Consider the following 27,094-nt stretch of genomic DNA (forward strand, 5'->3'; position numbering starts at 1 on the left):
CCCAACTACTGACTGGAATTCAATGAAGCTTTATGAGAAGCTTAACTACCTTGAGGAGATGCGCATGTTATTTGTGGGTTCTGGTAAGATGATTTATTTAGAGAGTTATGGCCCTTCGAAATTTTTAAGTTGCTAAACCATCCATCGTATTATTTTGTCCAAAGTTATGCCCCTCAAGACGTTTCCTTTTATCTGAATATATAGTGCAATATTGTGACACAAAAAAACTTTGGGGAGCATCACCCGTCTCCGACGGTTTCTTGTTACTATAATTCATATGCTTTTTTATAATAATAAAGAGTTATATTAAATTAGTTTTTCCCATATCAGTTGACTTTTCACATGAATTGCATTTTTTCCCAAAATGACCAGGAATAGGCCTGAAGTTACATTGTATCTATATTGTGTCAATATTTGTTGATAAAAACATTTCAGTGTGGTCCATTTTATTGATAAAAATGCTCAAATTTGCCATTTTATCGATTATCCCAATAAGACTCGAATTGGTTTGGAAAACTGAGACAGTGCATGACGGCTGAACTGTCTGAAAGTAATGTTGAAAAAATCATTGACATATATTTCAGAAAAAGGACAGAGACATTCAGCTGTGAATATTACATTCATACATACATGTGTATTCATATTATAAATATCATTATATATAAAAGAGTAAATTTTTAATTTTCCCTTTCCTAAAAAACGCAGCATCTTTCGCCTTTGGACGTGCCCCGCCACCATTCCCCTATAGGTGAAAAAAACACTGTCTTTGGTCACGTGGTTTTCATTGTACACGTCAGAATTGGGTGTTCTAATCTATATAAATACACTGTTCTTCAGTAGAGGCAGTGCTAAGCTAGGCCTAAATTGAAGGCCACCCCGCCCTACCCTCCCGAACCTCCGCCCTGCCCTTCCTAGGGCCCCCGTGCCCTTTAAAAATATTTTGTTTACATATGATAATTAATAAATCTCTTTTTACAATACATTGTAATTAATCTATTCCGCATTGTAGACAATATATTTGAATTGTTTAATAATAATGGGAATAATATATTCTAACAATTATGAATAACATATAAATTAACATGCAAGAGGAATCATTCCAGAAATGCCCGCGTGCTCGAAAAGTGCCCTTTTGACAAAAAACTGTGCGTCCAAAGTGCCCTTATGACAACCCCCCCCCCTCCTGCCCTTTTCAAATCCTAGCTGGAGCACTGAGAGCTTAGTAGGAGATTCACTTACAAGGCCGGAAATAACGGTCACACGATTTGTTATTGTCATAGGGCCAATAGGCCAATACATTAAACTTATACTTTAGAATATATTACGAATAGTGGAACACGTTGTTTTGAAATTAAATCAATAGAAATAAATCGTTATGAACATTGAAAAGGACTTGTGTATGTTTATTGAGTTTTAAAGTTCTCGTCACATAGGGTCGGGTTGAGTTTATTATATTCAGGTCTAGATGTAGCTTAAACATGGTCACCATCGATTAAATATGCGAACTACACTAGAACCAACTCCTATTATCTCATAACGGAGGGGATTGATCAGTGATAAACGCATTGACGTGTTTTTCTAATGTCACAAAGCGATACCAAATCGCAATAATGCGAAAATTACCGTATCATGAGGTATTGACCACGAATCATCTCGTCTAAAACAAGTCTGAATGTCAAAGACAGATCACGTTAAGCTTCGAGAGAACAATCTTATGATGGGTTGAACAATAGTGGGTGCCAAGCAAAAGCTTGATTTTCAATACCCATTTGGCAATTTGAATGATCATTCCTCAAAAAAGCCTGATGGCATACACACTTTTTTACTGTTACATTTTAGACATTTGTACGAATATCAAATATCTTGTTTATGTCGAAAGTAATTCGATAGTTCTTTATGTTAAAAGTGATAAAAATTACTCAGAGGTTGCCAATAGAATCACAATAGTTTCAAGTGTTAACCATTACATGTAACATTTATACTTGCCCATGTTGCCTATTGATGCGGATTATAAGTGTACACAAATCGAAAAAAAGCGGATTGAACCTTGTTTAAAGTTCCTCCAATCGTTATGGTCAGCTGTCTATGTTGTCACCAGGATTGAAAACAGATTTTGAATAAAAACCAAGCTCTTCATATTTGGTATGATATATTTTATAGCGGTCCTTTGAAAAGATTGTTCAAATTATGCCTCTGATGTTATATTCGACTGCCCACTGTAATCACATGATTTATAAAAGCTTAAATATCAAGACTATTATCAACAGCATTAAGACTGACTGGTTTCGTGTTTGCCGCACAACCGTATAGTGGTCTGTTAATAGTAGTGTCCCCATGTTTCCCTGAGGTCGAATAAGAGCCCCGGATATACAATGCTTATAAAGACCTAAATCGTAAAATAACATTACATATCTTTTCTAAAACGAAAATGCCATTATGTGTAGGATTTAAAGAATAACATTCTTCATTACCGTAACACAATTTGTTAGTTTCCACTCCTCTGGCCGAACATATTTGTGCACTGTCGACCATAAACGGTCTGTGGACTTCCGGGTTGAGATTGTGATCATTTTTATTTTGCAAATCAGTATGGACTTAGCTACGGCAGGAACCGTAACCCATGACAGCCTGTGTGGATAACTCCTGTAAAATTCGTATGCTCTAACCACTGCAGCTGCCTGTTCTTATTGGTACTCTACATAGCGTGTTTTAACAGCTTGTAAGACAACGTTGGCCAGTCTAGATCATTGAAATCTGTACATATTGGCTGCTTTCAGGGAAAACGGGGCTTAATGCATGTCAAATAAGATTAGCCTGTGCACACTGATTAGCTGTATCAAAGATTTGAAAAAAACCACACATCTCAACCTGTGCTTTAAGACACACTCTTTATAAATGTGAATGGGTTGTGGTAATTTCAAACTTGCGATATAAAAAGCTATAAAATCATTTTGAAAACTGAGTTGCGTCTAAGATTATACAACAGCGAACAAATTCAGTGCCTTCAGCGCTTTGATTAGTGTGAGCTTTAGCTCACGCTAAAGTAGAGAGGCAGTTTAAAAAATCAGTATGCTTTAATACGCTAGGGACGACAACTGCAGCTAGTAAAGATAACCACTGCCTGTTTACACTGCAGCAGACAGCATTCATAAGGTTTAAGAGCTTGTTCAACGATATAGGCCAGTCTAGTGTTTGAAACAGCTTTTGCGATGACATTTACCAGTTTATCATTGAAATCTGTACATATTGGCTGCTTTCAGGGAAAACGGGGCTTAATGCTGCATTAAAAGTATGTCATGTTGGCAAAATTGTTGCTCAATAATTTAAAGAAAATAGATACAGTATTAGATACACACATGTACATGATTATAGACTTGTCATTTTTTAGCAAGGAAACAAAATTCTAAAGATGGTTGCCAGTGCAGCAACCAATTGTGAAAAAAGAGACATATTGTTGTTATTTTGTCTAAGTTATCTGTATAACATGCACACACATCTCGACCTGTGCTTTATGACACACTCTTTATAAATTTGAATGGGTTGTGTTCATTTTAAACTTGCGATATAAAAAGCTATAACATAATTTTGAAAACTGAAGTGCGTCTAAGATTATGCAATAGCGAACACTTCAGTGCCTTCAGCGCTTTGATAAAAGTATTCGATCATATCCTCTAAATGAACTTTATATATAAAAAAAGAACTATGAAAATAGATTTGGATGATTTCTGCTGTTGATCTTTCGACATAAAATCGGAATAACTCGTGTGTCGTATTAACAAAGTTAATAGTTTTGGCGATTTTAGAGAACACAAAGAACATATTTGTTTAACCTTATCAAATATAACAATTACGAAGTTGTCTTATGAACTTCTGATCTCTCTAACAGTCTGTCTTACTCTGTAAGTTTTTTGACTGGAATTTATGTCATCAGATCTCTTCAAAATCAAAAAACAGTGTTATAAACATCGTTGATTTCATGATACATTAATCCGGTCTCCGTCGGAAGAGGAATTGCAACATTTGGATGATAATGATGAATATGCGGCTGGTGATGATGATGATGATAATGATGATGATGATGATGATGATGATGATGATGATGATGATGATGATGATGATGATGATGATGATGATGATGATGATGATGATGATGATGATGATGATGATGATGATGATGATGATGATGATGATGATGATGATGATGATGATGCTGATGCTGATGATGATGATTTAAAATACCCACTTATATGCTGATACCTTATTGGCACAGCGCGTATAAAAATTCCTCCAAATTCGCAAATAAACGAATCCTAAACGCACTAAGTTTAAGATATAGTTTCATTTGTAAAGTAACTTAATGAAACTTTACAAATACAAAGATATGTGAACAAGATCCGTTAAATGAACTCATTTTAATAAAATAATGTGTAACTAATTATATTAATATTATATAAAATATTAGTAGTTTTACTTATTAATTTATTTATTGTTTGTTACTATTATTTCAGAGGCTACCAGTCCCATGATCTTATCATCCCAACCAATGCCAGTCAACCTGGAGCTGCTCGTATCCGTGGATCTACACAAGACTGGAGATGATAAGGAGGAGCCTCTCCTCAGTGGACTGGACTTCCTGCCGGACGGAAGACTGGTAGCCGTGGATAACTATAACTGGAAATGTATCATACTGAATGAGCGACTACAGAGACTTGGAACCCCGTACAAGTTCAAGGATCACCCAAATGGCGTAGTTTGTGTGTCTCATGATACACTGTGTGTAACGGGTGGTGGTGAAAAAGTAGTATGTCTCCTGTCTGTGAGTACAGACAATACCATCACACTGACCCGGGAGATCAAAACATCATCTCAGTTCGACTCTATATGCTGCATGTCTCCATCTAATATGGTCGTTAGTACGTACGATGATCCCCGTCCTGCTAGAATGATATCAGTGGACGGGGTAGAGTCAGACTTTGATCACTTCCTGACGTTTCCTAAGAAAAAGTACAAAGTAGGTGAGATTAAATGCACGTATGTCCAGTCTAAGAACACGTTAGTACTGACTGACCAACTCGCTCACACAGTGTACATGTACGACACCGTGAATGGCACATCTAGAGCAGTCACTAATGAGAACATACAGAATCCATTAGGAGCCTGTGTGGGGCCAGATGACACGGTGCTGGTGTGTAGTGGGAATAAGGACTCCATCGTGCACCTGACCATCCACGGTAAAATACTCTGTACATACCCATTGGAAATGAAGACAACGTACAGCATATGTGTGTCTAAGGATGGCACAAGTCTGGCAGTGTCAAACTGCCGTAACGGCTTCAAGAAAATTCATTTGTATAAGTTATCAATGGCAATAAGTTAGCTGACTAGAAAGATGTTATTCATGTCATCAGGCTTTCTACACAATTATTAAATATTGACTTTCGTGTATTGGTTTTGTTAAATCAATGCGGAATACTATTCCGATTAATTAAAATTGAGTAGTGTTGTTACAAGGTTTTATCGTTGAAGAATTTTAAAAGATTGCAAACTACCTATGTATTTTGCATTTGATATAATGTAAAATGTGTGTTTATACTTAACTTCAATGTTATAATGTTATATAGAATATTTGAATGTATTTAGATATTTTGTGAATGGTATACTATTCAAATTTGCATTGCATACAACTTGCCCGCTGTGTAAGGTAGTTAGGCGCGTTAAATATTTATACATGGATGTCAATTTTTGAAAACATGTCTTTACAAACGATGACAATGTTTTGTAAATGCCATGGAAGAAATTATTCGTTCATTTAAAATAATGCTTGTTTTTGTTCAGTCTAAATAAGCCACAAGTTTTATAATCATCACCAGAAGTTGAATAGAACTAGCATGTCACCTCTGCCTTTTAGAAGCCTTGTATCGTCCTACCCCATCCTAATTAAAAGGGGATGGTATATAAAGCCATTAATTTCAGTTTTTATTGTTTGTTTTCAAATAGATAAGCAAAACGATAATATCAAATTAATTCTGAAATAGTTTCTTAGTCTTAGATTTGTTATAATGCTTTTTTTAAATAAACCAATACTTGCACTTTTTAACAATTTCAAATATTCAGAATTGCTGGGGCCGAGAAAACACACGCTTTAATGTAAAACCTTATGATACATAACACTCTGATCAGACATCCCCATATCAAAGTGCGGAGAATGATAAAACAGAGAATTCGTGTAAGGTAGTAAACCCATCATATTCCATGTTTAGAACATTTGTTGAGAAATCATATAATTGTATAATGTTCTTGAATCAATGATACATTTAAATAAAGTTTGACTGTTGCGGGGTTCCGACCCGGGACCATTTGTGTTAACATCGAACGCTCTACCACAAAGGCCTGCCCTTTATATCGTGTTTAAGAACCCCTATCTTGTTTTAGTTCTGCCGAATTCTGATAGCTATATGCAAATACGTAAGTTTTTTTCATAGGTTTTCAACAATTTGAGTTGCATGTAGTTTATTTACATTTTAACATTATTTGTTACGGCGCTGATAAAGCATATTCAACTTGTATACATTAAGGAAAGTATTCCGATTGCAAACAGAAAAGATACGAGTGTTGACGACTTTTGCAATAACCCGAACATTAACGAACTTATGATAGGTCGAATACCTGAAATCGGGAAAATCACATGTACACATTTACCTTGTATGTCTATTAAGATATTGATTACTGCGTTTTCATACGACATTAATGATTTCACCTTTAACAACTTTATCAATGTATCGCATGAAATCATATTTCCGTTGCCATGATGCGTATAAATAATATATATATTAATAACCATAACGAAACACTTTACTTACATGGTTTTGTCATTCGTCCTGTCTATTCTGGAAATGTTACATTGTTCATTTTTTTCCGGACAAATTCGTGAATAAACGTTATGATAAAAACTAAAGTTCATGTAATTGTTATAGAACATGAGCAAAGATTTTTTTAACCAGTTTATTCACTGGAATATGTTAATAACTAGAATGTTTGTCTCATATTAGTTGAAGTGCCGATAAAATTTCTTATGGTGTACGGTATTGAAAAATACTGTTTCTGAGAACTAACCTGGTTTACTGGTAGAAGTTAACTAGTGACAGTAATATATGAAGGACCGAAATGTGGCTCAATCGATCATAGTGTTTAGCTTTCAGTATCATTTGTGTTGTTTTTAAGTGAACGCTCATGTTAATTATTACATCGAATGGATCATCTCAATACAGCATCATTAATTGGTGTTTTAGTTCAAGTCTTAAACAGAAAACCTTTTAACAATAGGTGTTATTTTAGAATTTATGAAATTTGATAATAAACATTCATGTATATCATGTTCAAATGACCAAATGTAACTGATTTACAATTTGAATTGAGATGGTTTATTTTCTGTTTGATTTATTTTTCCTTTCAGATGATGTACATTTGAGTGATTCTATGTTTTAACAAGGGCTGTTTGTAAAACATGCATGCCCCCCATATGGGCTGTCCGTTGTACTGGCAGCCATTGTGTGAATACGACTTTTGTCACTGTGACCTTGACCTTTGACCTAGTGACCTGAAAATCGATAGGGGTCATCTGCCAGTCATGATCAATGTACCTATGAAGTGTCATGATCCTAGGCAAAAGCGTTCTTGAGTTATCATCCAAAAATCATTTTACTATTTCGGGTCACCGTGACCTTGACCTTTTACTTTGTGACCTAAAATTCAATAGGGGTCATCTGCGAGTCATGATCAATCTACCTATGAAGTTTCATGATCCTAGGCATATGCGTTCTTGAGTTATCATCCGAAAATCATCTTACTATTTCGGGTCACCATGACCTTGACCTTTGACCTAGTGACCTCAAAATCAATAGGGGTCATCTGCGAGTCATGATCAATCTACCTATAAAGTTTCATGATCCTAGGCATATGCGTTCTTGAATTATTATCGGAAAATCATTTTACTATTTCGGGTCACCGTGACCTTGACCTTTGACCTAGTGACCTCAAAATCATAGGGGTCATCTGCGAGTCATGATCAATCTACCCATGAAGTTTCATGATCCTAGGCGTATGCGTTCTTGAGTTATCATCCGGAAACCATTTTACTATTTCGGGTCACCGTGACCTTGACCTTTGACCTAGTGACCTCAAAATCAATAGGGGTCATCTGCGAGTCATGATCATTCTACCCATGAAGTTTCATGATCCTAGGCGTATGCGTTCTTGAGTTATCATCCGGAAACCATTTTACTATTTCGGGTCACCGTGACCTTGACCTTTGACATAGTGACCTCAAAATCAATAGGGGTCATCTGCAAGTCATGATCAATGTACCTATGAAATTTCATGATCCTGGGCTCAAGCGTTCTTGAGTAATCGTCTGACAACCACCTGGTGGACGGACGGACCGACCGACCGACCGACATGAGCAAAGCAATATACCCCCTCTTCTTCGAAGGGGGGGCATAATAAATAATTCTAAAACATTAATGCAGCATACTGCTAAATTATTGTTAACATTATTATATTATGTTGGTTATCTGGTTTATCGAGTGGAAAAAATGTAATATATATAAAATAAAGCTTATTTATTATTTATCATATGTATTAACATACTTCTAAAAGTAATAAAAATATAGTCAATGCCATTATTCATTAATGTAGCAAGGTTCCTTACATGATTGTCCTTATTAATTAAGTCGGAATTACTGGCGGTTTTCACACCGCGATAAAGTGGCAAAAACTTTTTTGGGGCCAGTAGTATATCCAGTGAAAACCCTGTTTAGTAATGTTTATTATAAAGTATTTTCCTAAAAAGCTTTTTAGATAATACAATAATTGCTACATGGCATGCCAAACAGCGCACTGAAGTGGTTAGGCATAAATTATTTCCAATTACACCACAGGCGGTCCCTTACCAACTTCAATATACAATGTAAGAACACCATGACCTCGATCCATTAACTACAACTTTTATCTCGTCTATGTTTTTTCTCTTTGATTTCAAGTCTTTATAAACACGCAAAACTGCCATCTAAAAGTGACATTAAGTAACATTATTCCAAAATACAATTTTAATGATTCATCTTCATAATTTTTAATAAAACAATACCTGCATCGAAACCGCATGCTAAAGTATACAAAAAATATGTCATATCCGTCCGTCATGGAACGTTTCAAGGTGTACAAATTAAATAGATGCTCTTATTCTGTCCTTCAAAATACAGACCAAAGCATAGTTTTCAGTACATAAATTCTGGACACACATATTCTGCGATTGTCTCACTTCCCTCGACAAATGGTGGTAATCAGCGATTTTTAACAAGTTATTGAAGGTCAGTTACTGGTTTTCAGTTTGGTTGAAGATGGTCATATATGTTGCATTGAAGACATTTATCCAACCTATTGGGGTATTGAGGAAGTTTTCTTTGGTTGTTATGCCGTCGATCCTCAATCAATCAGACTATGGCCTGACATTGACATATTTAATTGGACCAATTGTCAGCGACTAATCAGCGACTGGTCGGTAAAAAGCTGCAACAACAGCGAATCATCTTGTTTCTGTCCCACAATAGCTATTAACATAGAACTGACACCCTTTTACATTTAGCATTGATTTTGACATAAACAAATGAGTATAAGCAGGCTCGAATATATGAATAGCACGGGCAGAAGATTTTTGGCAGCATTGAATAGTTGCAAGCAGAATGACCCTGCTTTTTCATAAAATGATTGTTATGGTAGCAAATCTACTCTTGACCATCCGGGAAAATTCCACTATCGCCATTTCCTTCTAATCCAAACATCGTCTGAGTTTAGTTGGTGGTCACTTTAGCGGTCAGGTGGGGTTTCCTTCGGGTACTCCGGCTTCGCCCCACAACACAGTTAAACACCAAAATTGAAGATCTTTTAGAAACAACTAATGGGCTAGAAATTGAAGCTATAATTAACCATTCGTCCCAACTTTCGTGAGTCTAGAAAGTTCAGTAGGTAGGAGAGCTGAACTCTGGGTCCACCCATAATGCAGCCTTAATGATCTCGTAAACTTCGAAATGCACACGCATACCAACTATCAACAGTCATGCAGTGTATTGTGTTAAACATCGTGCCTCGTCCTTAAGAGATTTAAACATCAAAATAATGAAATCAAGAAACTTTGGAATGAGGAAAATTCAGCTAGTTTTACATTTAAGGCAAGTGATCAATACTTGAATTTAAATGACAAGTCAGACGGGGTATTTTATTCAACAGTAAATTATTTGTTCAAAGCATCGAACGAATCCAAAACTTATTTCGGATTGTGTGTTTGTCATGTAAAGTTCCATAGGAATAAAATAACTAGGTGCGACAGAACAAAGACCTATAAAATACATTCTATATTCTGTATTTGGACAGAATTACGTTTTTTTGTCTTTTGTGTCCAAATTGGTTATCATTCACTAGGTGCTCAAGTGAGATTAACAGCTGTAGGGGGGTGGGGAAAAAGTTGAGATATTGTAAATGACACATAAACAAACAATAATTTGCAATATTTTCCGGAATTTAATAAATCAAATTGTTATTCAGCACATCAGGAAATAAAATTAAGTATAAACAAGAGGGCCATCAGGCCCTAAGGAGCTCACCTGAAAGCCAAAGGAACTAGACTATTCTGAAAAAAATGCAAGCTGATTCATGAAGATTATTTTGGACCAAAAAAGTGACTTTTAACATGTTTTTTTAAAAATTATAGTTAATAAGATTGTTCGCCGAGTGACTCAGCGTCATATCACCAACAATTTCCTCGGCATCATGCCGAGGCGTGCCGCGGCGTGTCTCGGCGAACAGACACGGCGACTCGGCGACCAGATGGTCGATGCCGAGTCGACTCCGCGAACAATTGATGTCGTCAAACTCCGCGGATCGCGGAATTTGTTGGTTTTGCGTGAGCTGTACTGTAAGCTCATACTGATTTGCAAAATTGCGTCGGCATTATTTGTGAGCTAACGCTCACAAATAAAAATTTGACCTTGTGACCTAGTTTTTGAGCTCATATGACCCAGCTTCAATATCTGGCAAAATTTCATTGGGACAAATGTTCTGACCAAGTTTCATGAAGATTGGCCAATAAATGTGGCTAATATAGTGTCAACAAGTTTTCACTAAAGCCATATACGGACAACTGCTCCCCCCCCCCTGGCGGTCATTTTTTTCAACAAACCATAACCATTTTCAAACTCACTCACGCTATTGCTAGAACAAATGTTCCGATCAAGTTTCATTAAGATTGGATAATAAATGTGACTTCTAGAGTGTTAACAGGGTTTTGTAGTAAATAGCCATTTAAGGAAAAATGCCACGCCCCCTTGCGGCCATGTTTTTTAACTGATCTCAACCATTTTTTAACTTAGCCCAGATATTATTAGTTCAAATATTCTGACAAAGTTTCATGAGCATTGAACCACAAATGTGACTTCTAGAGTGTTAACAAGGTTTTACCAAACAGTAAAGCCATATAAGGAAAACTGCCCCGCCCCATGGCGGCCATGTTTTTCATTCAACTGGAACCATTTTCGAACTCATCGAAGATATTATTGGGACACATGTTTTGTCCAAGTTTCATGCAGATTGGACTAAAAATGTGACTTCTAGAGTGTTAACAAGGTTTTACTATAGCCATATAAGGAAAACTGCCATGCACCCTGGCGGCCATGTTTTTCAACCAACCGGAACCATTTTCGAACTCGTCCAAGATATTATTGGCACACATGTTCTGACAAAGTTTCATGAAGATTGGACAAAAAATGTGACTTCTAGAGTGTTAACAAGGTTTTACTAAAGCCATATAAGGAAATTGCCACGCCCCCTGGCGGCCATGTTTTTCAACCAACCGAAACCATTTTCAAACTCGTCCAAGATATTATTGGGACACATGTTCTGACAAAGTTTCATGAAGATCGGACAATAAATGTGACTTCTAGAGTGTTAACAAGGTTTTACTATAGCCATATAAGGAAAACTGCCACGCCCCCTGGCGGCCATGTTTTTCAATCAACCGAAACCATTTTCGAACTCGTCCAAGATATTATTGGGACACATGTTCTGAGTAAGTTTCATGAAGATTGGGCAATAAATGTGGCCTCTAGAGTGTTAACAAGGTAAATGTTGACGACGCACGACGGACAAAAGGCGATCACAATAGCTCACCATGAGCACGTTGTTCTCTGGTGAGCTAAAAAGAATGAAAACTAATTTAACAATCTCAATAAATAACTACATAGATGCATATAAATAAATCAATACTATCACAGGAAAGTGCACACACAATATAAACAATGATTGCTAAACTTTTTATATATAACAAAAAATATACCTGTCTTTCATTCAGTTTTTAATTGTTAACAAGACTATTGCCAAGCAATAAAAGTCCCCTACCTCTCCATATTGTCATCTGTCAATGCTTCAAGTTTCATGAAAAAATATGAAGAACTTTTAAAGTTATCGCAGGATCCACCATTTTCAGCGATCTTTCTAGTCTATTTGTTGCCATAGCAACCAGAATTCTTGACGTAGGATAAAAATGCAATGACGTGCATAATCTCCATATTGCCATCTTGAAAAAAAATTGAAGAACTTTTTAAGTTATCGCAGAATAATAATTATTATTACGGTATAAGAGTTATTGACAGATACACAAAGCGCAAACCATGAGTCCCCTCCGGTTTCACCAGTAGGGGACTTACAAACATTTCAGGCAAATTTTTTATACTTTTTTATAAGTGTGATTTTTTTGGTCATTTATCAACCAATTTTTTTCTATGATCATGAATGGGTAGAAATCGATAATAAAGAAAAACAAACAAATGTTATTGTGAAAAATTGATTTTCCACCATTTTAAAGGGGGTTAACTTTAGATTTTCACCGGAATAATAACATCATGACGTTAAAAACGATGTTATTTCACAGTCACATAGTAAAATGTTTAGACAGCTTTCACAGTTACTTTTCACTGTTTGGAAAAGTGATTGATAATTTTTAAATCACAGACATTCTCTACAAACCACAGGCAAGTATTAAATAAACACTCGATAGGTACGATGGGTCAATTAAATTAATAATAAAATAATTTACAAGTAGATCTTTTGATTGATTATTACAGTTCAAGACTAAGTATAACCTGACTTCCCTAAAATAACACATACCCTTATAAAGTACAAAGAGAGGAAAATAAACTTCTCTTTAACAGCTGGGTGAAATAATGTGTTGCTGAAAAGACAAATCAAGCAAGTTGACACAGGAACCAGTAGCATCTATGTCTTTTTTGTTAACTTGGCAATTTTTTTAAAGCAAGAATATACGATTTTTATATGTGTTAAATTTTATATATTGATAAAAATATGTTACAATAACACAAAATAGGCAAGAAAAAATGATACATTTAAGACGAATTTCATAAAATGCAGCAAATACAAATTAGCGCCCAAGCCGATTGTGACGAAGATATTTCGTATATATTTTCCTACAATAACCGAAGCATTCGTCTTTTGAGTTAGTGTTCGTGTGTCGTATGAATAGATATCCTTGCAGGAATGTAAAATTAACCGTTAAACTAAATTTAGGTTAACATCATACATGCATGATATACATGCTGGGAATTTGACTGTACAAACATTTTCGATTTCAGAATTAAATATCTGGCCTATTTCGCATTTTTTGACACATGTTCTTCTTAACTTTTATTTTAATTTATATTGAAATATATCTATAATAAGTGTTTTACACATTTTATATAAATTCATAAACATTTGACAAAATCGTATAGACTCGCTTAAAAATCCAGACTCAAAAACACATTTGCATAGGACATTCCCAAATTAACACTTTCTCATGGATGCCCTTGGAATCCTCAGTTTTTATTGTTGATTTTCATTGTGTATAGAGATAACTCGTTTACTTTCTCATATTAATGTTAGTTTAAGCAAATAGCAATAATATCCTTAAATAAAGATAAGTTTTGAAAAGCATTATCATAAAACTCAATCTAATAACTTTATAAATTGCAGAGAAATTAGAGATACCGGTAAATGTGCACAATCTGTTTCAACTTACTATTCAGGGGAAGTAATTGACATAAAACTCGTATTGAAGATTTCTTACTCACTTCAGATCTAGCACAAACAAGAGATGTGTTTGTCAGAAACACACAAAATATGCCCCTATTGCGCCGCTTTGAAGCCATAAATTTGACGTTTGACCTTGAAGGATGACCTTGACCTTTCATCACTCAAAATGTGCAGCTCCATGAGACACACATGCATGCTAAATATGAAGGTGCTATCTTCAATATTCAAAAAGTTATGACCACACTTTAACGAAGGTTAAAGTTTTGGTTAAAGTTTTGGGACACACATATACAATGACACGATGACTGACACAATGACAGACAGACAGGCCAAAAACAATATGCCCCCCATCTTTCGATCCGGGGGCATAAAAATCACAACAATAAAACATATCTTCATGTGTATACAATTTGGTAAATGTGTTAATTCAATGCACTACAATATTATGGCAAGAAGATAATTTACATAAACATAGTAAGACATTATTAACATCTTAATGCATTTGTTTATTTAAAGACACCATTAAAGTGTCCAATACATGTATATGCAATGTTAATAGAGTACGGTACATAGTATTTCTTTACACAAATACCGAACACAAAATATATTACAACACAAATACTCTTATGTTAAACAAATTTTACACCTAAATCAAAATTTTATTTTAAAGACAATGTCTTTCAAAGACATTTATATAATAATTCTCAATATGTCTCCCTTTCACAACCGATTTAATACCACAACCCACCTCATAATCACTCCCCTAACAAGAAGTGACCATGCAAAGAAGTCACATCATTAACATTCTTCCAATTTATTTTTTTAATTTTACTTAACTGAGCAAGCAAGGTCTTCATATAATAACAGCACAATACCTTCATCCAAACGTCTAAAGTTATCGAGCCGAAACAGTTTTTCTATTTTAAGCATCAGTTACTTTGACCAACTTGGCAAAAAAGCAGTCCCACCATAGGTCTGCATGAAAGCTACTTGCACATATAATTACAGCACAATACCTCCATCCCATCTTGTTATTGAGCCAAATTCATTTTCCTATTTTTTAATAACTGAGACAAATATCTGACAAAGCCCACATGCCATGCCAACATATGTATGCACGTAAACTACCTACATGCAAAATTTCAGAAAAATACTTACAACCCAACTTAATTAACCTTAATCCGAACTTAATTTTTGAGTGGAATCTTTTCCATCTTAAGCAATTGTGACCTTGACATCACCTGCCCTTTAATTACAATCCCTTGCTATATCCTCAGTAAACTACCTGCACATTTCCTCACATTATCTCCATCCTAACTGAAGTTGTTCAATGAAAACTTTGTATATAAATTTAGCATCAGTGCCCTTGACCTTCACTCAACCTGGCCCAAAATGCAACCACATGTTAGGTCTGCAAATCCGTCAAGAGATAGAAGTTGGCGCTTGCAAACCTGCATTTACAAGGTACATTTATTGGAATAATTCCACTCAATTATAGGTTAAAATTATGGGCCTTGGTTAGAGGCCCAGTATGATGACCCTCTTATTTCCATGCTGCAGGTTTCTGAGACTTATCTCCCTTGGTGGCTGACCCAGGCTGTGGCTTTTCTCCCTTGACAACGGCCCCTGCCAGCTTCCTCTCCACCTTCTTGGAAGGGGCCAACTGAGCGACCTTGGGGTCACCGCTGGGGGTCAGCTGCTGGGACTTGTCAGGCTTTTTGGATTCCTGCTTTCCTCCCTCAGCCCCCTGCAGGACATCAATTAAGAAACATCTAATTTACAAAAATCATATTCCAAGCTCCAGTGCACAAATACACAACAAGAAAAACATGGGCCATACAGCGCTCACCTGAGACCCAAAGAAACTAAACTACATATAATGAGAAGGTGGAGTTCAAGTAATATAAGTACTTTATGAAAAATAGATATCCAATTTCTAGGCACATTTTTATTTTTGATCTTGGCTGAGATATTTTTCAAACAAATATTCATTTTATAACCGAGGTTTATGAAGATTGGACAAAATAAGTACTTCTAGAGTTTTCGAGTTATGTTTTTACATTTGACCTAGTGACCTATTTTTTTTTAGCATACATGTCACAATTTTAAACTCAGCCGAGATTTTATTACGACAAATGTTCTGAACAACTTTCATGAAGATATGCCACAACATGTGGCTAATATAGTGTCAACTAAATTTCACTACAGCAATACAAGAAAAACTGCCACGCCCCCTGGTGGCCATGTTTTTCAAAAGAGCAGACCAATTTTTAAATTCTTCCAAGATTTAACAAGGGACAAAATTGTCACAAAACCAGGTTTTCATTGTGAAAAAAAAATCTGATAAAGGGAGAAAACTCAAACTAAACTTTTGAACTGAACAAACAAAATAAACCCCCTTTGTAAGTTTGTTTTTAAAAAAAAATTATTTTTAGTCGTGGCGACCTTGACATTGGAGATATTGACGTGATTCTTTCGTGCGACACACCGTCCCATGATGGTGAACAAATGTGCCAAATGATTTTAAAATCTCACAATGAATGACATAGTTATGGCCATGACAAGCTCATTTATGGCCATTTTTGACCTTTGAACTCAAAAAGTGACCTTGACCTTAGAGATATCGACGTAATTATTTCGCGCGACACACCGTCCAATGATGGTGAACAAATGTGCCAAATGATTTTAAAATCTGACAATGAACGACATAGTTATGGCCCGGACAAGCTTGTTCCGCCCGCCCGCCAGCCCGCCAGCCAGCCAGCCAGCCAGCCAGCCAGCCAGCCAGCCAGCCAGCCAGACCGCCCGCATTCGCCAATCTAATAACCAGTTTTTTCCTTCGGAAAACCTGGTTAAAAATCCCATAGAAGTGGAAAGTGTTGTCCTTGATTAGAATCTGTGGACAGCACAGGCTAATCTGAGATGACATTTTACACACATGTATTATGCCCCTGTTTCCGAGGCTCAATTCTTGGTAAATGTCCTACAAGCTGTATGTTATGTTGGAGCTCATTCTGGTGAGACTCGTGCCTCTGGACTCGCTCGGACAGATCACTGTAGTCCTCATTGAGTCTACAAAACAAGAGGCATAATTAGCCGTATCCAACGGTCATCATCAATCATTCAAACAAACATGTTTTTGTGAAGAGGAATTTGCATTTCGACAAATATACCGACAAATGAACCAACAGCTTTTAAATATTAGTGAAACATTTGAAGAACAGGTGTTTTGTTATAATACAGTCAAAACAGTGCTCTAAATGGAAAATACTTTTATAATTACGTAAAGGGTCCTCTTCATATATTGGCAAATCGCCATAATTCATTTTAAAATGTCATTGTTTCCAGAAATTAAAGTGTATATAATATATTAAAACAAACTCAATAACACTCAAGAAAATAGTTTTATTTAAAACTTAATTTCATTATATTTTTCAATAAAAAACTTCATCAAACAATAAACTGTACGAAAACTTAAACAAACATTACTGAATGTTCATATCTCCCCAATCACAACAAACATTCATATGTTAAATCTGAGACTTAATCTGGTACTTTAAACCAATTAAAAATAAACGCTCAAAAGCCACCACTTTTCTTATTCATTGCTCAATGATTTTTGCTGAAGCAAGCTAGTTTAGAAACTCTGCAGTCTCACAGTGCGTTCCCCAGGTAAGCCTACCTGTATGACTGATGGGTCAGGTCGTCCACTGAATTGTTTTCACTGTCTCTGTGTTGCCTGGTGGGCGGGGAGAAACTCTGACCGCCCTGGAAGTAGCCTCTGGCCACACCCACTGAAACCCCTGAAAACAGCAATGTATGCTTGCTTGTATGTCAGGTTTGCAGCAGAGTTAGCAACATACATTTATGCCGCAGTTGCTCATTCTTTCTTTTCAATACTTCTTGTACATTAGTACATATGATGAATGTGAACCTTGCTCACAAACCATGTTTCTCCATATGGTTACAAATAAAGGCCCTTTTTATTTTGAAACCCTTTGCATAGATGACATATAAGTTTTCTCTAATAAGCTTGGTGGCCTAAGATAAATTTTAGGAGCCATTGGCTAATGGGCCTCTGCAAATGGCCAATTTCTCAATCATTCTTGGAAACAAACAATCCATTCATATTTAAAGAACAAGGGTTTGCTAAAAAAATCATTAGTCACAATAAAGATTATTCAACAGTTAGTTTTATAACATGCAGTTCTACGAAATACAGATGTTGTGAGAATAAGCTTTCAAATTGCCCTCACAAATCATGCAGCTGGTTAATGATATAATAAGTAAACTGTACATGACAAATACTTGTTTCTGTTTAAACAGATAGGGTACCTGAAATGATGGACTGATTATCCTCATTTGCATAAGCGTCGTCACACTGCTGAGGTGGACGTATTGGCACTGCTCTGTTAGATCCATCCCACAACATCCCAGGCATTGAAGCTGCAGTCTGATTGGCTAAGTCGCTGTACACAGTGATGTCAGTTTGATTTAAATTTGAATGAGAAAGTTCAATCTGATTGGATGGTTTCATCCTTGGCGGTGGAGTTTCTGTCTGATTGACAGGAAATCTGGTGGATGAGATTGGCTGGAAGTTGAGACTAGCAGGAAGACTAGAATGTTGCTGAGAAAGGTCAAGCTCTCTCTGATTGGTTAATAGAGAGTTTGGTTGGGAGGCTGAATGTAATGAGTGTGATGGTTGGTTGAAGAGTCTTGCACCTTGCATTTGATTGGCTACTGAAGACTTCACTGGATGAAAGGCCTGGCCTGATTGGCTTTGGACTGCTGGGTGGTGTGCCATATGCTGTTGATAAAAACAAATAAGAAGTTATGACACTGAGAAACAAAACAAACTTTTATGCTTCATATTCTCAATTGATGGCAGTATTTTGGGTGGAATTCACTTACAATAAATCCACTAGATTATGTAACAAAATTTAATTGATTTTTTCGGCGTAGCTATTTCACGTCACTTTTGACCTTAGGTGACCTTTATGTTGCATTCATAAATATTCCCGCGGCTACCCACGAATGAATACACTTCATTTAGTCCATTGGCTGATTTGAGAATACCATCAGAACATTGGAAACATGGCCGCGTCTTTCTAACATTGTTTTACTGCGTGTTCAGCATGAAATTTTTTATCTCTTATGAAAAGGCATGATAGATAGAACAGTTTACACTTAACTCTTCACATCAATACAATTTGTGCGTAGATTCTACACCTTTGTCAGTTTGCAGTTAGTGTGTGTGAATGTCTGAGTTTATATACAGGTTATCGCTGCGTCTTCACGACTACCTTATGTGCTGACCGGAGTTCTCGGCCAGTAAAATAATTGTTATATAATAAAGACGCTATAGCGTGAACTTGGTGAACTGGAATTTTCTTTAGACCAGAAAGATGTTAAATGAAGATATCCAGTGATACAATTATGGTATGTCAATAATAGATTCTTAATGTGTTTTCAATAATACCATGATAAATATTAGTTTTAGTTAATTTAACAAGAATTATTCCACCATATTGACTAATGTATTAAGCATGAGCGCGATGATTCTCAATACTGGTAATAATAGAATCAAATATCAATGCCCGACAAACCACTAAAACAGGTTTTTTAGAAAAATGCGCGTATAAATATTTAAAATATGTACGGATACTTCGCGTGTGGCCGGTTGACTCATATGTTTTAATTTCACTTCCATTATTCTTTTGTTTTTCTGTTTTGTATCTATAGGTTTATGACCAGCAATATGTAATAATGTAAAATAAGCCGTAAAAACTCCGCGAAACATCCCGTACTGTGTGTGATGCAGCTAAGAACTGCACAGAAAAAGACATTCGCTATCCTTGATCTCATTCATTGAACTCTTTACCTTTCATAAACTCCAACCACAATCAACGCCGTATATCTTTTTTAAAGATATTTCTTGTTTTAAATATAGCAATTTTTAAGATTCAGCTTAAAGTAAATGAATCCAAGTAGTTGTCTACCTGTATATTATGCAGATGAGTGGACAGCAGTGCAGCTATCTCCGGTGGTGATGGCAATCTAGGGGTGCTAGTGACAGAGCCCCCACCATGCATCTCAGCTTGACTGTTGATGCTAGATATCAACTCAGGGGTCTTTGTGAAACTGAACAAAAAATTACAGGAATGTAAGATCTATTGTGGGGTGATGGGCATGAATTTATGTTCATGTACTAACATACAAAATTGTATTGCTATTTGATATACATTGCTGCTAACCATTTATAAAAGTATACCAAGCAAGTTTGAATAAATTGAGAACTGAAGTGTTTACAAATTGTCTTCATGCCTTTCATGAGGTCATTTGTCATTCACAATACATGTCTTTTAAAGATTGAGAAAAAATTAAATTGGCCAATTTAAGAGGAGCATGATCATACTTTATCTGATATAAAAGATTTAAGCAGAAACAACACTATTACGCTAAACAAACATGTAGATAATTGCTAGGTTAGCTAAAGATATGATAGGTCAAGATTAATCCTCTCAACAACTTTTTAAATGCATTTGCATACAGAAATGAAGGAAATTCTCCAGTATGGTTAAATGGCAAATACCTGTTTAGATAATCCTGAAATTGTTTCAAATGTGACAGTGCAACCGTTTCGATGTTTGCATCATCCCTATCCTTCTCTGTTGAGTGGGAAACATAACTTTCCCTGCCAGGACTCAGTATGGAACCATGGTCCTGATTGGTTGATTTCCCCAGCACAGGACTGAGGTGAATGGCTGATGACATGGTAGGAGACATCTGATTGGTCAGACTGTGTGCATGGCTTTGATTGGTATGCTGCTGCCTTGGGGGAGTGTGTGGCTCCTTTTGATTGGTTGAATGGTAAGATTCTGATGCCTGATTGGCTGGCTGTGGTCTAGGAGTGAGTAAGGAGAAGTTCACAGCTGGGATGCTTGTAGAGGTGGTCAAAATAGATGAATTTGTGTTATCTGCATCATCTGTACGGCTCTGTGTGGTCTGGTGGGATTAAAATAAAACAAGGATCAAAATTGTCATAAAACCAGGTTTTCAATTTTAAAAAAAAGTCTGATAAAGAGAGACAACTGCAACTCAAAATAGGCATTGCTCATAAAAAGTCTGATAAAGGGAGACAACTGCAAGTCAAAATGTGCATTGCTACTGATTGTTCATCACAATTACCCCCCTTGTTTCAAAATCAATCTGTTTTTCGACCCCGTGATCTAGTTTCTGACCCGGCATGACCCATATTCGAACTATTTGAATTAGAGAGTGGACAACATGATCAATGTTTAAAATGCACTAAGTGGCCCTGTGACCTAGTGTTTAACCCGGCATAACCCATATTCGAACTTGACCTAGATATTGTCTAGATACAACTTCTGACCAAGTTTTGTAAAGATCGGATGAAAACTATTTGAATAAGAGAGCGGACAACATGCTTAATGTTTAAAACGCACTAAGTGACCCCGTGACCTAGTTTTTAACCTGGCATGACCCATATTCACTCTTGACCTAGATATTGTCTAGATACAACTTCTGACCAAATTTCGTAAAGATCGGATGAAAACTATTTGAATAAGAGAGCAGACAAGCTTGTTCCGCCCCCATTCCGCCCCATTCGCCAATCTAATAACAGTTTTTTCCTTCGGAAAACCTGGTTAACAAAAACTGTCTCCATATGATGAAATATGCCCCCGATAAATGCTTTGAAAGAAATTATGAGCATTTTTCGAAACCTAAGCGCATTTTTGGAAACATAAACGCGGATCCTAAGTTCAAGGTCAAGGTCAAAATTTGTGTGCGTATGGAAAGGCCTTGTCCATATACACATGCATACCAAATATGAATGTTACATCTGAAGCAACATAAACATAGAAGTTATGAGCATTTTTCGAAACCTTAACGCAAAAGATGGACAGACAGACAGACAGACAGTGCAATCACTATATGCCCTCCTTCAGAGGCATAAAAATAAAGCAAACATACCAACAAACAATTATTTATTTCAGCATTTCTGAATAATATCAGATTTCAGTATAAGAATCAAATGCCCCCCTCCCTCCATCCAAGTGTTTGGCATTAAGAAGAGATTGAAAGTACAAAATACATTTTGGACCAAAGAATATTCAAGGGTAGAGAGCTATGCAAGGTTCGACTTATTGGTCACAGAAGAATACCTTATACTAAATGCAGAGTAAGACATGAGGTGACGTAGATGTACTTCACCGGAGCGTTATACATAAAAGATGGTAAGCATAATTCCTTTTATTACTTTATTGTATTAATTTTCTTGGCATCTGACATAATACAATTATGTTTTTAATTTCAGGAAAAAAATGACTATAACTGTTTATCCCTTTGAGTGCTGGAACCGGATTTTGAAGGCCTTTGCAAACAGTTTGGATCCAGATGAGACGCCACAGAACGTGGCGTCTCATCAGGATCCAAACTGTTTGCTATTCTGATAGTATTCTTTGAAAAAAAAATCGAAGAAAATGCTTATTTTAGAAATTCAGCAGACGACATTTTAGCAGAAGAGAAATTTCCCAGCATGCAAAGGGTTAAGATTTAAAAAAAAATATGATAAGATTCAGTTGAAAGCCAAAAAAAGCCAGATGATCTTTGATAAGGCTGGCTTGAAGGCATTGAGACTGCAAATACTCAGACTAAATATACAATGGTATTATGACACAGTGTGAAAACAATTGTCCGTCATTTAACAGAAAATAAGACATGGTGACCTTTAAATGAACTTGAATGATTGTAAAATTTTGACAACGTAACTGAAATTACGAAATATTGACAAGGTACTTGGTGTATATGGTTTATGGACTCCGCATAATTTGAGTTCAAGACATGGATTGCTTTATTTGGCTTATTTTATAGCGATTATTCAGTCATATTTCAAATGGCAAAAAAGTATTTTTTCTTCCCAAAACCAGTTCTTTAATTCCTCAAATAATGGTTTGACTTTCAGATGTTAGGAAAAAGAGCTGTGAAGTGTAGACACGAAACATGTAAATGTTATCAATCAAATGATAATGCATTTTTCCTATTTAAAGTAAAGAGATGCTGAAATTTCCAATTCAACATGTACAAATCATATCTCAAATTGGTGAGAAAAGCCCTGATATGGGCACTGGAAGAAATATTATTCAAGAAATGTCTTCAACAGATTGCATACCCTCCTCTGAGGTGTAGCTGACAGTAGAGACAGAGCCTCATTCCACTGGCTGTGCATCGCATACTGAAGTTTGGTCAAAACCTCCAGTCTAAAATAACACATCATGGATTATTACACTAAACATATGTTTGGTATGTTATTTTAATACGAGAAAAATGTAGTCAATGAATATTCAAATCAGAATGAGTTATAACTGATATCATTTAAGATATAGAACATACCATTACTATATGTGGCCACAATATATCATATAATTATTGCCATATCATTAGGTTGATAATAGACACATACAGATAAAAGTGCTGCATTGTATTTCTATGATCAACCAAACTGTGAACTAACCTGGTAGATTCTAACCTCTGTTTCGACCGCTTAAGTTCTGAATTTTCATGTCTGTATTCCATCAACCTGTATAACCAAAGAGAATCTATTACATGATGCCTTTCTTTTCAAAATTAAACACACACAAAGTTTTACTGTTATAGGTGCAAAACCTTATTTTATTTCAGTAAAAAACAAGATGTGTCCAAAGGGCACATATGCCCTCTTTAGAATTTGTCCCAAAACTCCACTTAAGAAATAAATATAAGTCCAAGGCCCATAACTTTTATCAACAAGAGATGTGTTTGTCAGAAACACAATGCCCCCTTATCCGCCGCTTTTTTTTACCATTGACCTTGAAGGATGACCTTGACCTTTCACCACTCAAAATGTGCGGCTCCATGGGATACACATGCATGCCAAATATCAAGTTGCTATGTTCAATATTTCAAAAGTTATTGCAAAACTTTACTGTAATATTAAAGACAGAATGACAGAATGACGCAATGACAGACAGAAAGAGAGACAGGTTAAAAACAATATACCCCCGATCATTCGATCCGGGAGCATAAAAATAAAAGGACCGAAACACAACTTAAACTTGATCTGTAAGACAAGTAGATAGACTCACACACCAAAATCAAGTAAAAATCTTCAAGCGTTTAGGAAAAAAATGCAGAAAACTGTTTTAGAAAACGAATTTCATTCCAAGGCCAATAACTTTGTCCAATATTAATGGACAGGAACGAAACTCATGCTTGATCTGTCAGTTTTGTAGACCGACTCACACACTAAAACTCAGGTAAATATTTGCAAGTGTTCAAAATGTCAAAGTCCAAGGCCCATAACTTTGCCAAAAATGAACGGACCCAAACGAGACACAAACTCAATTTGTTATTTATGCAGGTAGACTCACATACCAAAAATCATGTAAATATCTCATAGCGTTATGGAAAAAACTCTGGAAACAGAATGATGAGTCATATGCTTTTAATCTAATTCTCACTCATCAGTCGAGTTCCAAACTCAAAGAACTGCCACATCCAACTTGTTTTAAGTCCCTGTAACTGCTATAGCCACCTAGTTTAAAGGTCCTGTAACTGCAATAGCCACCTAGTTTCAAGTTCATGAAACTGCAACATCCACTTAGTTTCAAGTTCATGTAACTGCCACACCCATTTCTTTCAAGAACCTTGAACAGCAACACCCACCTAGCTTCAAGTTCCTTGTTAACCACACCCACCAAGATTCAATTTCCTAAAACGCCCACCTGGTTTCAAGTTCCTAAAATGCAACAACCAACTGGTGTCAAGTTCCCGAAACGCAACACCTATCTGATTTCAAGTTCCTAAAATGCAACACCCATCTGGTTTCAAGTTCCTAAAATGCAACACCCACCTCCATTACAAGTTCCTAAAACATCAATCTGATTTCCTAAAATGTAACACCCTCCTGGTCTCAAATTCCTTAAATGCAACACCCACCTAGTTCCAAGTTCCTGATATGCAACACCCACCTCCTCTAACGTCTCTAAAACGCAACACTCACCTGGTTTCAAGTATCTGAAATGCAACAACCACCTGGTTTCAAGTTTCTAATATGCAACACCCACCTGGTTTCAAGTTCCTAAAATGCAACACCCACTTGGTTTCAATGTCCACCTACTTTAGAAAGACTCACCTAGTTTCCATTTCCTGAAACTGCTTTCTTAACTCATCCTCCTTCCTGGCAACCTCCTCCTTGAATACTGCTAGCTGCCTCTCCGTTTCTGTCCCGTTACGCCTACTAAGGTCCAGGATCTGCTGCCGATGTTTTTCTCGAGTCTCATCTAAAACTACCTGTGTGACGCGCCTGTACATCTGCTATCTGCTCGGCGATGTAATTATTAGAAGTGATTATATTTGGTTATTCATGATTGAAATACTGACATTTGAAAGTAATAAAAGTATTTCTCTTAACTTTTGAAGATTAATCGCCATCAAACAATGAACAATTTGGCCGTTTTCATGATAGCAAAAAAGAATGTTCCATTATAAATGTTTGCAACTGATTTATTTGGTCACAAATTTCAAAGGGCAATAACTCTCCCCATATCATATTCCTGATATTAGAACTATACTTGATTATTACCAATCCTGTTTCATTTTGTATTACATCAGCCAGTTGTTCAAGACAAGGAGCCCGGGACAGGTCCTTAAGGTGATCATATCCAAAGGGCAATAACTCTCATCAGTCTCAACATTCTGACGATATGCAGAACTGCAGAACTAGACTTGGTTATGATCGATCCTAAGACGTTTCTTCAAAATCCATCAAGGGATTACAAAGATTAAGTCCACACAAACTCAACGACATAAATGTTTAACAAGAGCACCGCATAACGGGTGCAACGCTCGGCTGCGAAAGCTTGTCAGAATTATTTTTTTTTAGAGGTCACAGTGACCTTGACCTTTGACCCACTGAACCAAAAATTGGGTTCGTCGTGTAGAACTCATCAAAAAGCATCTACATATGAAGTTTCAAAGTTATAGGTGGAAGGACTTTGATTTTAGAGTGAATGTTAAAAATCTTTACAAACCTTTACACAGACGGCGGACACAACGAGCTGGCTATGACAATACCTCGGGTTTTCTTCGAAAACAGCCAAGCTTAAAAATTATCCGACATACATCTTTTTAAAGCAGAAATATGAATATGTCTCTATCCCCACTATGTGAGAGAAAATAAATACATGAGCTTTCTTCTGGAAAAAACAGGGCTTAATGCATGTGCAGTTTGCATAGGCTAATCTGGGACAACACTTTACGCTTTCATGGAATTTTGTGTTTAAAGGAAGTCTCTTCTTACACAAAATATGCGGAAAGTGTCGTTTCTGATTAGCCCGTGCGGACTGCAAAGGCTAATCTGGACTGACACTTTCCGCTTTCATGGAATTTTTCGTTTAAAGGAAGCCTCATCTTATCAAACATCCAATAATGGCGGAAAGTGTCGTTCTTGATAAGCATGTGCAAACTGCACAGTCTAATCTGGCATGACACTATGCACATGTACTCAGCCCAGTTATGACACAATGTGGCTCATACTACAGCTACCTGTTTCTCCATGGTGGAGTGCAGGTCTGCCTCCAGGACTCGCTGGGCATTCTCAAACTTGGCCTCCATGATGCTCATCTCTATCTTCACGCTCTCCTGGAACAGGACACAGGAATAATACATGAACAACAACAACATTTAATAGAGAAGAATAATAGGGGAAATAACACATCAACGTCTGAGCTTAGTTTTGAAAATATAAATTGATGTTTAAAGTAAATATCTTCCACATTTCAAGTTAACTTCCAGACACCCTTTCATTACCTACACTGCCGAGTATCCCCCAAACACCATACCCCAATTACCCCCTTCCCCTTTACGCCTAGTTACCATGTCTTTTTCCCAACGTTTTCTC

The 27,094-nt window shown here is 36.4% G+C and overlaps 3 protein-coding genes across 3 annotated transcripts in view; 1 reads left to right on the top strand and 2 right to left on the bottom strand.

Annotated features, from left to right (window-relative positions):
- Window positions 1-27,094, bottom strand: part of LOC127833221 (CAP-Gly domain-containing linker protein 1-like) — a 606,687-nt gene that overhangs the window by 298,169 nt on the left and 281,424 nt on the right. The window contains exons 18-20 of the mRNA XM_052358378.1: window positions 20,133-20,274; window positions 18,469-18,940; window positions 17,816-17,936 (exon numbers count right to left, since the gene is read on the bottom strand). Coding sequence (XP_052214338.1) covers window positions 17,816-17,936; window positions 18,469-18,940; window positions 20,133-20,274 — 735 coding nt within the window. The remainder of the gene's footprint in view (window positions 1-17,815; window positions 17,937-18,468; window positions 18,941-20,132; window positions 20,275-27,094) is intronic.
- LOC127833231 (sorbitol dehydrogenase-like) overlaps window positions 1-27,094 on the top strand; it is a 269,357-nt gene that overhangs the window by 149,529 nt on the left and 92,734 nt on the right. The window lies entirely within an intron of this gene.
- Window positions 1-27,094, bottom strand: part of LOC127833219 (uncharacterized) — a 1,273,891-nt gene that overhangs the window by 102,938 nt on the left and 1,143,859 nt on the right. The gene's annotated exons all lie outside the window — the stretch shown is intronic.

This window comes from Dreissena polymorpha, chromosome 6 (assembly GCF_020536995.1).
Source record: "Dreissena polymorpha isolate Duluth1 chromosome 6, UMN_Dpol_1.0, whole genome shotgun sequence".
NCBI lineage: Eukaryota > Metazoa > Mollusca > Bivalvia > Myida > Dreissenidae > Dreissena > Dreissena polymorpha.